This window comes from Bubalus bubalis, chromosome X (genome assembly GCF_019923935.1).
Source record: "Bubalus bubalis isolate 160015118507 breed Murrah chromosome X, NDDB_SH_1, whole genome shotgun sequence".
NCBI lineage: Eukaryota > Metazoa > Chordata > Mammalia > Artiodactyla > Bovidae > Bubalus > Bubalus bubalis.
In genome coordinates, this window is record NC_059181.1 from 87,823,263 (window position 1) to 87,839,855 (window position 16,593).

Sequence of the window (16,593 nt, forward strand, 5' to 3'; positions counted from 1 at the left end):
AGACGGAAGCCCACCAGGCTCCCCCGTCGATGGGATTCCCCAGGCAAGAACACTGGAGTGGGTTGCCATTTCCTGCTCCAATGCATGAAAGTGAAAAGAGAAAGTGAAGTCGCTCAGTCGTGTCCGACTCCTAGCGACCCCATGGACTGAAGCCTACCAGGCTCCACCGTCCATGGGATTTTCCAGGCAAGAGTACTGGAGTGGGGTGCCATTGCCTTCTCTTACTATGTACTAAGCGATTTCACTTACAGTGTCTCACATAATCCTTACAGAAGTCTCACAATGTATATCTCATTCCCCACTCTGTACATAAACAAATGGGCAGTCGGGTTCGGTGACTTAGCCAAAGTTACACAGAAAGTAGAGTCTGATACTATTCATTGTCTGATTGAAAAATCTTTCTTGGATTAAGCTCTTTTCTGCCTGTACAATAAAAATATAAAATCTCCAGAAACCATATAGTGTTTTTCATGCCCTGTGCTCCTTCCTTCCCAGATTTGTTCTAAATATTGTAATCAGCCACAGAAAATGTCGTTCAACTTTGCTTTACTGGATATAATAATTTATGAGCGATTTTTTTTCTTCAGTTCTTTAAGAATCCCTTTCAGGGCAGCCTGTACCTTGTTAGTGATACGCAGCTACTTAAACACTTTGAAGTCGGTACTTTGTGAGACATCATTATGAGAAATTATTTGAGGGACATTTTTATTTACTGCTGTCACTAAGCCCACCAGAATTAAAGAGGCTTCTCTGGTGGCTCAGACGGTAAAGAATCTGCCTGCAATGCAGGAGACCTGGGTTCAATCCCTGGGTCTGGAAGATCCTCTGGAGAAGAAAATGGCAACCCACTCCAGTATTCTTGCCTGGAGAATTCCATGGACAGTGGCTACAGTCCATGGGGTCGCAAAGAGTCAGATAAGACTGAGCAACTAACACACAACAACTGAAAGTGAAAACGTTTATAGGAAGGAAAGAGTTGAGAGGCAGCATACAAAAAAAGGGGGGGCTCTTGGCAAGCTATATTGAGAATGAAGCCTCAAAAATATGACTTAAAAAAATGGGGTGGGGCACACCCAGATGCCAAGGAGCCATAAAACTCTGCCTCAGAGCAGTGTCTGTGGCTTAACCCTCACAAAATGTGGGCCAGCTCAAAGAAAGCAGGTGTGTGCTACAAGCAGGGATTTTTCTTGAAAGTGAAAAAAAGGCCAATTTGGGATTCTTTTTTTCTAAAATGCAGTTATTAGTCCCAAGGCAGCTTTTTGGAGGCGGGGGGCGGGGGTAGTCGGGCGTTGGGGGAGTGGTGGCGGTGGACAGCAATCTTCCCAGAGCCCGAACTGCAATGTATCCTTGGGGAAAGCCATCCTAATTTGGATATGTATTAAGGAAGATAATTTCTTAAATCTTCCTGGTGAAAGATCAGTAAATGTGGCAAATAAAAAGAGATGTGAAGTATCCTTTATTTATTACTTTTCCTTCCCCTTTTTATTTCCTTCCTCATCAAGCCACATTCTTTTCCAATACCCTTAAACTGTAAGAGTTGTGGCAAGGGCTGTGCAGAGCTGGATGATTCTTCTGTCCCTTTACTGGGCAATTCTATTCAGATAAACCCACATGCTCCCTGTTACAGAAGTGGACCCACTTTTGGCTCGGAGCAGGGCATTTAGAGAGCTCCTGCTGTAGTAAACATTTTGGTGATTATGTGAATAAAACATGTTTAAATTACTCCTGGAATATAACGTTTTATATTGATCATCTACTGTATTTCAAGCCTTTGCAAATAGAAGTATTTTTCTTAAAATGACTTAAAATGACAGACCATATCACTATATAGACCATGTCACTATTCAATTGTGTATATTAGTATACATTGTTTTTAGAGAAGAAGGACAAGAATTACAAACTGCCATGGATATCACTGCTGGTACTGTGCTAGTAATATCTATATCTATCTATGACTGGATGCACAGATAGTCATTTGACCCTCATTAATAAACTTGTACATTTTAACATCCTTAATTTGCAGATGAACAGGAGGTTCAAAGAAATTAACTTGCCTAAAATCAGATAACTAAATAAATGGTGGAGCTAGGGTTTGAACCTGGGTTTGTCTGAGTACAATATGTCTGACAATATGGTTTATAGATACCTCAAAGACAATATGTCCAAAGCATAATTTATTTCTCTAGTATCCTCCCTGCCCAAAGTTGTCTCTTCTACTACATTCTCATAGTTCTGAGCACCACTGTTTACCAAGATGCTCAAGCTAAGAACCTTGGAATAGTCTTCCCTCCCTGCTTTTTTTACATTTAAAAAAATGAGGTGTTAGTTTCAGGTGTACAGCAAGGTGATTCAGTTATATATATATATATATATATCAGATTATTTTCCATTATAGGTTATTATAAGATATTGAACTTTGTTCCCTGTGTTATACAATAAATACTTGTTGCTTGTCTATTTTATATATAATAGTGTGGATCTGTTAGTCCCATACTCCTAATTTATCTATCCCCCTTTCCTTTTGGGGAAAAGTTTGTTTTCTGTATCTGTGAGTCTATTTGTTTTGTAAATAGATTCATTTTTATTGTTATCATATATTTGTCTTTCTATGTCTGGTTTACTTCACTTAGTATGATATTTTATAGGTTCATCCATGTTACTACAGATGGTATTACTCCATTCCTTTTTTATGACTGAGTAATATTCCATTGCGTGTGTTTATTTATATATATGTATACCACATTTTCTCTATCCATTCATTTGTTGATGGGCACTTAGGTTGTTTCTACATCTTGGCTGTTATGAATAGTGTTGCTATGAACATTGGGGTGCATGTAAGGAACCTGAGAATAGTCTTAAACTTCCTACTTTCACCACCTGCACTGTTACACACACACACCACTCTACTCTTTTTTTTTCCAAAAGTCCATTCCATCCTCCTGTTATCACTTCAGATAAGCCTCACATCACTTTTCTGCTGCACTGTAATAGCCTCCCAACTCATCTGTCTACTACCATGTTCGTTTTCTGATTTATCCAAGCCACATATTTATGGACACGATGTTATACTATGCAGGGCTGAATAATACCCCGTTTATCCAAAATTCAGTCTTCCAGCTGACTCAGGCTTCTAAATCATAGTCTCAAACACCTATGTGAAAGGTACTGGGAAACACCAAATAACAGTTCCAAACCCTGCACCATGGAAAGGCTTAGGCTGTCACTCAAGATTCCACTGGATTCTTATTTGAAGTGAATTTCACAAGCTTAGTTGATATTTTACAGTCTGAAGCAGGTTTAGAAGCAGTAAGATTCAAAACAGGTGGAGCATTGCTAGAGGAGAGCCATCTAAAACTTTAGTACTCAAATACAGACCCTGGACCACCAAAATCTGCATTACCAGGGAGCTTGCTATTAGGTTGGTGCAAAAGTAAAAGAAATTCAGAATCTCAGAACCCATTCCAGGCCTTAGAATGAGAGTATGCATTTTAACAAGATCCCGGTAATTTGTAGGAATATTAAAGTTTTAGATTCTCTAATTGAAAGCAAATGAGGTATTTGAAAATCAAATTTTACAACAAATTGGGGGTGATTAATTACGTTTCTACTAAGAGCTAATAGGTATCTTTTAAAAATTAAGCTCTATCAATGAAATTTAGATGACTGAATTTTTTTTAAGTTTATATCAGAACATGCAAATTAAAATTTTCTAGGCCTCAGAACTGGGATGTTAGTTGGAGGAGAAATTGACACTAGGTATCCATGGCACCCCACTCCAGTACTTTTGCCTGGAAAATCCCATGGACGGAGGAGCCTGGTAGGCTGCAGTCCATGGGGTCGCGAAGAGTCGGACATGACTGAGAGACTTCACTTTCACTTTTGACTTTCATGCATTGGAGAAGGTAATGGCAACCCACTCCAGTGTTCTTGCCTGGAGAATCCCAGGGATGGGGAAGCCTGGTGGGCTGCCGTCTATGGGGTCACACAGAGTCGGACACGACTGAAGTGACTTAGCAGCAGCATCCATGCTAAGTGAAACTGAAGGTCACTCAGTCATGTCCAAGTCTTTGCGACCCCATGGCCTATACAGTTCATGGAATTCTCCAGGCCGGAATACTGGAGTGGGTAGCCTTTCCCTTCTCCAGGGGATCTTCCCAACCCAGGGATCAAACCCAGGTCTCCCGCATTGCAGGTGGATTCTTTACTAGCTGAGCCACCAGGGAAGCACAGCCATGCTAAACTCTATTTATATATACTACTATTCTCCAACTGGGGCTTTCCTGGTGGGTCACCTGGTAAAGAATCTGCCTGCAATGCAGGAGACCTGGGTTCAATCCCTGGGTCAGGAAGATCCCCTGGGTAAGGGAACGGCAACTCACTCCAGTATTCTGGCCTGGAGAAGTCCAAGGACAGGGGAGACTAGTAGGCTACAGTGATGGGGTCACAAGAGATGAACATGACTGAGTGACTAACACACACACAAACACTCTCTAAAGTGAAGTGAAGTGAATGTCGCTCAGTCGTGTCCAACTCTGAGACCCCATAGACTATACAGTCCATGGAATTCTCAAGGCCAGAATACTGGAGTGGGTAGCCTTTGCCTTCTCCAGGGGATCATCCCAACCCAGGGATTGAACCTAGGTTTCCTGCATTGCAGGCGGATTCTTTACCAGCTGAGCCACCTAACCATCAAAAAAATCTAGGTATGTCCACAAGTGTCTCACATTTATGAGATTGTATGTTTCTGGAAGAAAAAAGGTTAGAACTTGTGAGTAGTAGTTTTCAAACTTTTCCCTGAATTGCCTCTAAGGTAGAAGATAATGAACATTTTGCTCTGGAGGTCAAAGTGCCCACTGTAATAATGAACTTCTTTTAAATCCCATGTAGTATGCAAATCTAAATGTTATATTGTTTAATATGCTTTAAAATATTTTTAATCTACTCTAAATGGAAGATACAATGAGTAAGGCAAATAACTGAAAATTTTTATAACCTAAGGTGATAAAATTGATCCAGGTATTATAGAACATAGCTAGAATATTTAGTAAATGAACCAAAACCAGATGGAGGGGGGAGAAGTATTATATATCTAGCATTCTAATTGTATCCTTAAATGTATTTTTACTGACTTACCTGCAGATGGTGATTGCAGCCATGAAATTAAAAGACACTTACTCCTTGGAAGGAAAGTTATGACCAATCTAGACAGCATATTCAAAAGCAGAGACATTACTTTGCCAACAAAGGTCCATCTAGTCAAGGCTGTGGTTTTTCCAGTGGTCATGTATGGATGTGAGAGTTGGACTGTGAAGAAGAGTTGACTCATTGGAAAAGACCCTGATGCTGGGAGGGACTGGGGGCAGGAGGAAAACAGATGACAGAGGATGAGATGGCTGGATGGCATCACCGACTCGATGGACATGAGTTTGAGTGAACTCCGGGAGTTGGTGATGGACAGGGAAGTCTGGCATGCTGCGATTCATGAGGTCGCAAAGAGTTGGACACGACTGAGTGACTGAACTGAACTGAACTGTTTCCATACAAATTGTGAAATCATTTGTTCTATGTTGTGGTTCTTTAATGGACTGGAACCTGGTGGTCCAGAGTCAACGATAAGAAAATGAAAGAGAGAGAGAGAGAGAAAGAAAGACATGGGGACCCAAGCTCTGATGGAGCAAGGGTGCTTTATTAGCAGAAATGTAGGCTTATATATCTTTAGTAAGATGATTAATCAGCTATTACACAGGATGAAATTTTATCAATAGCCACAATATGGATAGTCTAATACATACAAGGTCGCTGATGCTGAAAATAGTCACTGAAGGGAGTTACTGAACAGAATCCAAGCAGATACCCTTTCCCATCACCTCAGTCCTGAGAATTGCACGCAGCTCTACTCGTTCTCAGAATAGGAACCGATAAGGAACAGAGAATCCTTGAGAAATAGAAAACAGCATGCAGGAATCCTCCTGTTAAATGTTCCCTGACAATTTACCCTTATTTATTATATTTGTAAAAAGGGTCTTGACTAATTGAGTTTGTTTAGTTTTGCATAAAGGCAATGGTAAACAACAAATGTAACAAAAGGAAGGGGAACACAAGCTTGTATGATATATGATTGATTATAATGAAAGAAATCGTTACTATGACTACAATTGTTCTCTGTGAAATGTCCAGTCTAAGTTCTAAGTTCTTTGGTGTTTGCGGCAAGTTTCCAGATGTCTCATTGTTCAGGCCCAATCTGTTTATCGAGGACAATTCGAGGATGAGGGGGTATCATTTTATCGTCAAGCCAGCCAAGAAGTCCTTTGTCATGGTAATGTTTTATCGTAGTATTAGTAACTTTTTATGTTACTGGAGTAGCATTGTCATACATAGTACTGTTAATATCATCTGAGCAGTTAGATAACCACATACCATGGGGTCTCCAATTGACAATTGTATGATTAGCTATAAACATTAATTTTCTTGATTTTGGATTTTGGTCCCTTTTGATATCCTGTTCATGTCTGTCTACCGATTTTCCTTTTCAGGCATTTGGGAATCCAGTCTCAGGGGAAAGTGGGCAATGACTGCTCTGGCTTTTTCAGGCTGTACAGGGGCAATCGTGGGGTTTTGGGTTTCCTTTGCCTGTTTTCTGTCAGGGTGGATTAACAGAGGGAGATGAGAGTCCATGGAATGATAAGGTGACTTGTTTCAGCATTGTCTAGGTGTTGGTTAGGGAATATTTTTGTCATACTACCATTTGGATATTTGTTGTATTCTGGAAGAAACAAACTTAACAAAAAAGTTAAAGGTATATGGCCCAAAGATTAAGAGAAGTAGAAAAGCTGTTTAGGGGCTACCAGGAGAACTAGGACCAGACATTGGTTCATGACATTAATGTTTCTCTAGGTATGAGAAGATGCAAGAATCTGGGCTCATAAAATCTTTACCTGAAAACATCTGACTGTCTGAAGGCCAGTTTTTCTGGTTTTTTTTCCAGAGCATAGAGTGTCTTATTTTTGATTTCTACCCTGAACTCCTTTCAGGGGGTGTTGAAGGTCAGCAGCGTGCAGTGGTCATGATGTAATCTTTGTAGAGGCAGTTGACAAGTATCAATTTTCAGCCAGTAGGGTCCCTTCATAGCCACATATTTGACCATGTTTGGAGGGCATTTTATGGCCACTGTGTCTCATGGTATTGGGAGACATTCCCAGGTTTAGGGACGATTTCATTGATAGGCCACTCAGTGTGCTGTTATTGGACCAGGCCTTGTAAGTAGCAAAAGTCTCTGGACCACTGTCTTACTAGCCTCTTGGTCCAGGAAAATATTTCCTCTTGTTGTTTTTCCCATATCTAGTGTTACATTATTACAATCATTGATCTCATATGGAACTGTATATCAGCATTATATCATAGGCTCAGTCACACATTTGTTAACGTAAGAAATTCTTCCGAAACAAGTGACATAGAAAATAATATAGCTATAGTTAGCAGTTATTAGTAAAGTCATGTCTTAAGAAACTTGTATCATGCATAAAACACTTTTCTACTTGTTATAAACCTTTTGTATACTTTTTGTATTTATCTGTAAGGCGTATTTTTTTCTCATATAGAACTTTCTTTTTGGGTTTCACTTTCCACAAACCTTTTTTATACTTTCTGTATTCATCACTTTATTTGTCCATTCATAGAATAGCCATCTATAAGCCATACTTCTTTGTTTTCTTAATAAAATGTAATTTCATTTCTTATACCTTTTTTACTGAAAATATGTATCTTACTTTTTTTAGAAACCATGAACTGTTGTTTAGCTCATTTATAAATTAACCTCAGCAATATTATCCAGAGACAAAGACATACATATATATCTAGACAGACAGAGATCTCATAGATTTCTGCTTTAAGATTTAAAAGGTCTGTCCCCCACTTTTTTTTCTGGCTTGAAGTTGTACTAATCTGTCTAAGGCTGACATCTCAGGCAAAGTGGGTTGTCTATTTCAATAACGTGATAAGAGTTAATTACAGGCTTTTGCTTAGACATGTTTCTGGTATATCAAGTTTGGAGCTGTTGGGTCAGGAAGTCCCATGGGAGAATGAAGAGAGGGGAGTACAAATAATTTTAGAGGTAAATCTAGTCTGATGCCAGTAAGAAACTGTTTTTGTAATTTATTTTGCACTAAATAGAGTTCCTCTTGTGTTTCTTGAGAAAGTGAATGAGGGCTATTTAAATTAGGATCTCCTTTCATTAACTTTTCTAAGGTCTGTCAAGAGACGTCATTTGTTAGATTTCTTTTTTATAACAAAAATAGGAGAATTTCAAGGAGAGCGAGTAAGTCTAGCAAAGGAGAGACTTTTGGATTTGTGTCTGCTGGCAGAGGAGGAGCATTTGGAGCAGCCAGGGTAGGATTTGTAGGAAAGTTCTGAAATATTTTATGTTGTTCTAATTGGGCCTTTTGTAAAGTTTCATCATCTAATTCATATTTATGTAACAAGTTTTCTGTCGTCGAATATCATGAGGGCTAGAATTACCTTGAAATGGCAGAATTACAGCTTTAATGAGAGCTCATAAGGGCCAGAAATCAATTGGAATATTTTTTCTCTGCCTGGCGGCTCATTCAACATTTTCTTTGACTCAGTGCCAAATTTCTAAATCAAAACTGCTTTTATCAGGGAACCAAGGATTACACTCAACCACTGTTTGAAGGCAAGGCTCTATTAGTTTGCGTGAAACCAGCAGAAGTCCCTGAGCTTTAAACAAATGGTGAAGTAAAGTAGAGAAATGATGGGGCTTTCCAGCTGTTTAATCCATGTCTTACCGACCTCAATAGGCCCTGAGTCACTCCATCTGAAATGCCACATATACCAGGTCCCTGTTCTGGGGGCCACTTGTTGTGGTCCTTTAATGGACCGGAACCTGGTGGTCTGGAGTCAATAATAAGAAACTGAGAGAGAGAGAAAGAAAGAAAGACACAGGGACCCAAGCTCTGATGGAGCAAGGGTGCTTTATTAGCAGAAATGTAGGCTTATATATCTTTAGTAAGATGATTAATCAGCTATTACACAGGATGAAATTTTATCAATAGCCACGATATGGATAGTCTAATACATACAAGGTTGCTGACGCTGAAAAGAGTCACTGAAGGGAGTTACTAAAAGGAATCCCAGCAGATACCCTTTCCCATGACCTCAGTCCTGAGAACTGCGTGCAGCTCTACTCATTCTCAGAATAGGAACTGATAAGGAACAGAGAATCCTTGAGAAATAGAAAACAGCATGCAGGAATCCTCCTGTTAAATGTTCCCTGGCAGTTCTAATTCTGTGAAAAATACTGTTGGTAGCTTCAATCTATTGAATCTATAGATTGCTTTGGGTATATACTCACTTTCACTATATTGATTCTTCTGATCCATGAACATGGTATGTTTCTCCATCTATTTGTGTCACCTTTGATTTCTTTCATCACTATTTTATAGTTTTCTATATATAGGCCTTTTGTTTCTTTAGGTAAATTTATTCCTAATTATTTTATTCTTTTTGTTGCAATGGTGAATGGGATTTTTCCCTTAATTTCTCTGTTTTTTTCATTTTTAGTGTATAGGAATGCAAGGGATTTCTGTGTATTAATTTTATATCCTGCAACTTTACTATATTCATTTATTAGCTCTAGCAATTTTCTGGTGGTATCTTTAGGGTTTTCTATGTAGAGGATCATGTCATCTGCAAACAGTGAGAGTTTTACTTTTTCTTTTCCAATCTGGATTCCTTTTATTTCTTTTTCTTCTCTGAATGCTGTGGCTAGGACTTCCAAAACTATGTTGAATAGTAGTGGTGAGAGTGGGCACACTTGTCTTGTTCCTGATTTTAGAGGACGTGCTTTCGGTTTTTCACCATTGAGGATAATCTTTGCTGTGGGTTTGTTGTATAAGGCTTTTATTTTGTTTAGGTCTGATCCTTCCATGCTTGCTTTCTGGAGAGTTTTTTTTGTTTGTTTGTTTAATCATAAATGGGTGTTGAATTTTGTCAAGGGCTTTCTCTGCATATATTGAGATAATCATATGGTTTTTATCTTTCAATTTGTTATAATGGTGTATCATATTGTTTGATTTGTGATATTGAAGAATGTATCCCTGGAATAAAGCCCGCTTGGTCATGATGTATTATCTTTTTAATATGTTGTTGGATTCTGTTTACTAGCATTTTGTTGAGGGTTTTGCATATATGTTCATCATTTATATTGGCCTGTAGTGTGTGTGTGTGTGTGTGTGTGGCATCTTTGTCTGATTATGGTATTAGGGTGATGGTGGCCTCATAGAATGAGTTTGAGAGTTTACCTTCCTCTGCAATTTTCTGGAAGTGTTTGAATAGGATAGGTGTTAGCTCTTCTCTAAATTTTTGGTAGGATTCACCTGTGAAGCCATCTGATCCTGGGCTTTTCTTTGTTGGAAGATTTTTGATTACAGTTTGATTTCCATGCTTGTGATGGGTCTGTTAGGATTCTCTGTTTCTTCCTGGTTCAGTTTTGGAACGTTATACTTTTCTAAGAATTTGTCAATTTCTTGCAAGTTGTCCATTTTATTGGCATATAACTGGTCATAGTAGTCTCTTATAATCTTTTGTATTTCTGTGTTGTCATGATTTCTCCATTTTCGTTTCTAATTTTATTGATTTGATTCTTCTCCCTTTTTTTCTTGATGAGTCTGGCTAACAGTTTGTCTATTTAATTTATCTTCTCAAGGATCCAGCTTTTAGTTTTGTTGATTTTTGCTATAGTCTCCATTTCTTTTTCAGTTATTTCTGCATTAATTTTTATGATTTCTTTCCTTCTACTAACTTTGGGTTTCTTCTGTTCTTCTTTTTCTAGTTGCTTTAAGTGTACAGTTACATTATTTCTTTGATGTTTCTCTTGTTTCTCGTGGTAGGCTTGTATTGCTATGAACCTTCCTCTTAGCACTGCTTTTATAGGTTTTGGGTTGTCATGTTTTCATTTTCATTTGTTTCTATGCATATTTTGATTTCCTTTTTGATTTCTTCCATGATCTTAACACAATGTGACTTTTACAAATGAATTTTCATAAAACCCCAACATCTTAAGTTGGAGACTACCTATACATGCAAATATATCTACTGTCACTGTTTAAAAATATCAGCCTATATTTTGAATGTCATGTTGTTGTTTAGTTTCTAAGTTGTGTCCAACACTTTTGCAACCTCATGGACTGTAGCCTGCGAAGCTCCTCTGTCCATGGGATTTCTCAGCAGGAAGAATGGAGTGGGTTGCCATTTCCTCTCCAGGAGATCTCCCCGACCCAAGGATTGAACCCCCATCTCCTGCATTGGCAAGCAGATTCTTTACCACTGAGCCACCAGGGAAGCCTTAGATTTTGACTATGAAAATAATAAAGTCTGTTGCTCAAACTCTTATTTATAATCAAAATATAATACCAGGAAGAAAATTCACAAGTGACATGATTCCTCTTCTTTGCATATACCCAAGAGAATTGAAAGCATAAATCTACACAAGGACTTGTACATGAATGTTCATAGGAACATTAGCCATAATGGCCATAAAGTGGTAACGATTCAAGTGTTCCTTAGCTGATGAATGGATAACCAAATATGGAATACCTATAGACTGGAATATTATTCAGCAATTAAAAAGGATGAAATACTGATGCATGCTTCAATATGGATAAACGTTGAAAATATGCTAAGTAGAAGAAGGCAGTCACAAAAGACCATATATTGTATGATTCCATTTAAATGTAATGTCCAGAATAGGCAAATCCATAGAGACAAAAGGATAATTGATGATTCCCTGGGGCTAGGAATGGGAGCAGAAACTGAGTAAAAATGGATATGAAGGGATTTTGGGGGATAATGTCAGTCAGTCAGTTCAGTCGCTCAGTTGTGTCCGACTCTTTGCGACTGCATGAACCGCAGCACACCAGGCCTCCCTGTCCATCACCAACTCCCAGAGTCCACCCAAACCCATGTCCATTGAGTCAGTGATGCCCTCCAACCATCTCATCTTCTGTCAACCCCTTCTCCTCCTGCCCTCGATCTTTTCCAGCATCAGGGTCTTTTCAAATGAGTCAGCTCTTCGCATCAGGTGGCCAAAGTATCGGAGTTTCAGCTTCATCATCAGTCCTACCAATGAACACCCAGGACTGATCTCCTGGTTAATGTAATGTTCTCAAATTCACTTGTGGTGAGCACAATTCTATCCATCTTTAGAACCATACATTTACAATGGCTGAATTTTTGGTATATAAATTGTATGTTAATACAGCTAGTAAATATTCAAAAACTATAAATGCCTCCCCAGAAGAACCCCTGCAAAGCTTGAGATGATTAACTTCCTAAGAATATAGAGAAACTTCCTAAGAATATAGAGAAACTTTATAGTGTGGCATCACACACACTGGGCATATTGCCCCATAAGACATATGTATATCCTGGATTTCAAAATCATGGTTCTGAAGTGTTCCACAGCTGTTTATTCTTAAAATGTTTGCCAAAATAAAGAGCTGCTTTTAACCCATTAACAGCATCCCAGGAATGATACTTCCAAAGAGAAGACCAAAGGAAATGTCCATCTTTATATTATACAAAACATAAGGCCATTTTATATAAAGCAGCTTTATGTTTTGTGTAATATAAACATTTCCCTAGTGGCTTAGTGATAAAGAATCTGCCTGCAGTGCAGGAGACCTGGGTTTGATCCCTGGGTTGGGAAGATCCCTGAAGGAGGGCATGGCAATCTACCCCAGCACTCTTGCCTGGAGAATCCCCATGGACAGAGGAGCCTGGTGGGCTACAATCCATAGGGGTCACACAGAGTCAGACATGACTGAAGTGACTAAGCAGCAGCAGCAGTATAAAGATGGACTGGCATCATGGTCCTTTTCTAACCTTAAATTTTCAGTGATTAATAGGAGGGGGATTCTGGAGAGAGGGGACATACGTATACCTGTGACTGATCTGTGTTGATGTGTGGCAGAGGCCAACACAATATTGTAGAGCAATTGTCCTCCAATAAAAAAAGAAAAAGAAAAAAATTTATCAGTGGTCAACCTCATTATTTACCTTGCTGACATTTAAAAATAATTCATGATAGATTCAGTCATTTTATAATGGCAGCAGTTCCTCACTATGTAGTGAAATATGTAAACACGCTGTGCTGTGCTTAGTCACTCAGTCATGTCCGACTCTGCGACCCCATGGATTGTAGCCTGCCAGGTTCCTCTGTCCATGGGGATTCTCCAGGCAAGAATACTGGAGTGGGTTGCCATGACCTCCTCCAGGGGATCTTCCCAACCCAGGAATAGAACACAGGTCTCCCACATTGCAGGTGAATTTTTTTTTTACCATCTGAGCCATGAGGGAAGCCCAAATACTAAAGTTTTAGTTTTATTAATCAAATATATCAACAAATATTTACATTAAACCTTTTTCCTCCTAAATCCAAGCATATGTTAAAAGTTAGTATATGATTACTAAACACCAGACACAAACTTTTATTGGAATATTTTATTTACATTTTATATTTAAAGAGAATCAATACAAATCGGGACCTATTTACAGCATTTCAAATCAGTGTACAAGAATGCAATGGTTTCATCCACTCTACATTTAGCCAACAAAAATACATGTCTATTCTGCTTTTGCTTAAATTCTGCTGGAATTTGTACTGGAAACAAAACTCTAAAACCAAAGATAAGCCACAGAAAATATAAAGTGCATTTTTATAATAGCTCTATTTAACTTTGGTGGATGAAGCTTCAAACTTTATAATAAGGCACCTGGAATTCTCCCCCCCCAACACCAATTCTTTTTCAAACACCAAGAAAATGCATTCGCGAAATTTATAGCTACACAGATAGAATTTTATTTTACCTAATGTTATTTTATAAAGTCCATTTAGGTAAAATGTAAACTCAATTTTAAGTCAACTTTGTTTGGAAAACATTTTCTATAGGCTAATTTCTGTAGACAAATTCATACACAGAGATCAATTACCAATTTTTGTGTGACTTATTAATAATCATTTTCAAATGGTATGATGATTTATATGTTCTGCTTTTGAAAGTCCCATAAGTAAGGTTTGAGAAATAGTTATACAGTGTTTTTGTAAGGAAAGTTTGTGTCTATGATCTTTTGTCAAATTGGTGTCATTAATATACCAATCAATCCAGTCCAGTCCATATTCTCTAAGAAACTATGCTTGACACTCAAATGAAGTAAATTTAGCCTGATTTTAAAAATAAGAAATTGTTAAAATGAGTATTTTGCTTTAATCTTGTTCTATCAACTTAATGCAGCTTAAATAGATATTTCATGAAGTACTAGCCTAAGTTTGCATTGTTTTTTAAATTACAATTCCAGATCAATATAAGCACCTGGAGAAAAACCCTGACACATATAGCCCAAGCTAAAGTAGTATTATTTTTAATTAAGATACTATCATAAAATAAAGTGATTATAGCTGTTCCACATTTTAAAAGCAACATGTTTTGATAAGAAAATTGTTATAAATGGAAAACATGATTACTTGACAAGAGTTTTGAATATTTAAAAATGTTGCTACTGCTATCAAGAGGAAACTTGCCTATGAAAAACATTATAATGTGTTTGTGGAAAAAGTTAATAGGTTTAGTATTTTAAGTCATTTAACTATAGCATAATATTAGTCATATCAGCACTTTCAGTATCATTCTTATTTTATTAAGTTTATCCAGTTCCTTAGTAGTAAACTAGGCCCTGATTGGCAGTTCTGTTATTACTAAAGGTTCAAGTTTTCTATTGATACAGATTTTATGATTTAATTTCTCGAACAGTGGTCTCCTGATCAGGACTTTCATCTTCTTCAAAGGTTGGGTTGTCAACGTGAGGAACAACATCCACTGCCATGGAATTTGCTTCATGGTTTACCAGCTGTAGATTTTCATCTTTAAAGAAAAAATGGCATTTGAATCAGTTCTAATGAGGTGGATGAAACTGGAGCCTATTATACAGAGTGAAGTAAGTCAGAAAGAAAAACACCAATACAGTATATTAACGCATATATATGCAATTTAGAAAGATGGTAACGGTGACCCTATATGTGAGACAGCAAAAGAGACAGATATAAGAATGGACTTTTCAACTCTGTGGGAGAAGGCGAGGGTGGAATGATTTGAGAGAATAGCATTGAAACACGTATATTACCATATGTGAAATACATGACCAGTCCAAGTTTGATGCAGGAAACAGGGCACTCAGTGCCAGTGCACTGGGACAACCCAGAGGGATGGGATGGGGAGGGAGGTGGGAAGGGGATTCAGGATGGGGGACACATGTATACCTGTGGCTGATTCATGTCAATGTATAGCAAAACCCACCACAATACTGTAAAGTAATTAGTTTCCAATTAAAATAAATTAATTTTTAATGGCAATTTTAGGATGCTTTTACCCCTCTGTTGTTTAAGACAAAATTCAACACACATGTCTAGAAGTCTTTCTTATCTAATTCAATCACACTCTGATTATCACACTAATTCCCTGTTTCTTTAAAATGATTTTGCTGCCTTACATAAAGCACTTATGTGTGTGCTCAAGTCACTTCAGTCGTGCCTGACTCTTTGTGATCCTATGGATTGTAGCCTGCCAGGCTCTCTGTCTATGGGATTTCCCAGGCAAGAATACTGGAGTGGGTTGCTATTTCCTCCTCCAGGGGATCTTCCCAACTCAGGAATCGAACCCTTGCCTCTGGTATCTCCTGCATTGGCAGATGGGTTCTTTACCACTGCACCCAGGGAAGCCCTAAAGCATTTATGGCATTATATTAATTTACAATTACTATTTTGTTGATTCATACATGTGCTTATTTTTACCTACATCATAGCATTCTTAAGAGCAACAGTTGTGTCTTCCATTTCTTCTCTATTCTAAATATAATAGCTCTTAAAATCAACTTCATGCACTGGGATGACCCAGAGGGATGGAATGGGCAGGGAGGAGGGAGGAGGGTTCAGGATGGGGAACACATGTATACCTGTGGTGGATTCATTTTGATATTTGGCAAAACTAATACAATTATGTAAAGTTTAAAAATAAAATAAAATTAAAAAAAAATCAACTTCATGTTTGAATCACCTGGGCACTTTAAAAAATTATCTATGCTTTTTCATATACATAGATAGATTGATAAGATAGATCTGTGTACATGCTCAGTCAAGTCCAACTCTTTATGACCCCATGGACTGTAGCATGCCAGGTTCCTCTGTCTATGGGATTTCCCAGGCAGGAATACTGGTTGTCATTTCCTTCTCCAGGGGATCTTCCCAACCCAGGGATTGAACCCACATCTCCTGTGTCTCCTGCATTGCAGACAGATTCTTTACCAACTGATAGATAAATAGACAGAAGGACTAAAGCTAATCAACCAGGAAGTTGTGGAGGGAGTTCCCAAAATGGAATACATGTAGTAACAAGTGAATATAATTATTTTATAGATGAAATATATATAATCGTTCTGAAGAGAGTGGGAAAGAAAAGAACTAACCTAAGTAATTTTGGAGACTGATATTTTGACTATATCCTATAAGGTTAAAACCAAAGAACTACA

At 38.0% G+C, this 16,593-nt stretch overlaps 1 protein-coding gene across 4 annotated transcripts in view; it reads right to left on the reverse strand.

The window, feature by feature from the left end:
• Positions 1–13,500: 13,500 nt before the first annotated feature.
• RNF128 (ring finger protein 128) overlaps positions 13,501–16,593 on the reverse strand; it is a 66,022-nt gene continuing 62,929 nt past the window's right edge. Inside the window, exon 7 of one of the 4 annotated variants that reach the window (XM_006052776.3) lies at positions 13,501–14,933. In XM_006052776.3, coding sequence (XP_006052838.2) covers positions 14,800–14,933 — 134 coding nt within the window. In that variant the 3' untranslated portion in view covers positions 13,501–14,799. The remainder of the gene's footprint in view (positions 14,934–16,593) is intronic. The other 3 variants (XM_006052779.3, XM_025277213.2, XM_006052778.3) reach the window with 3 other exon arrangements.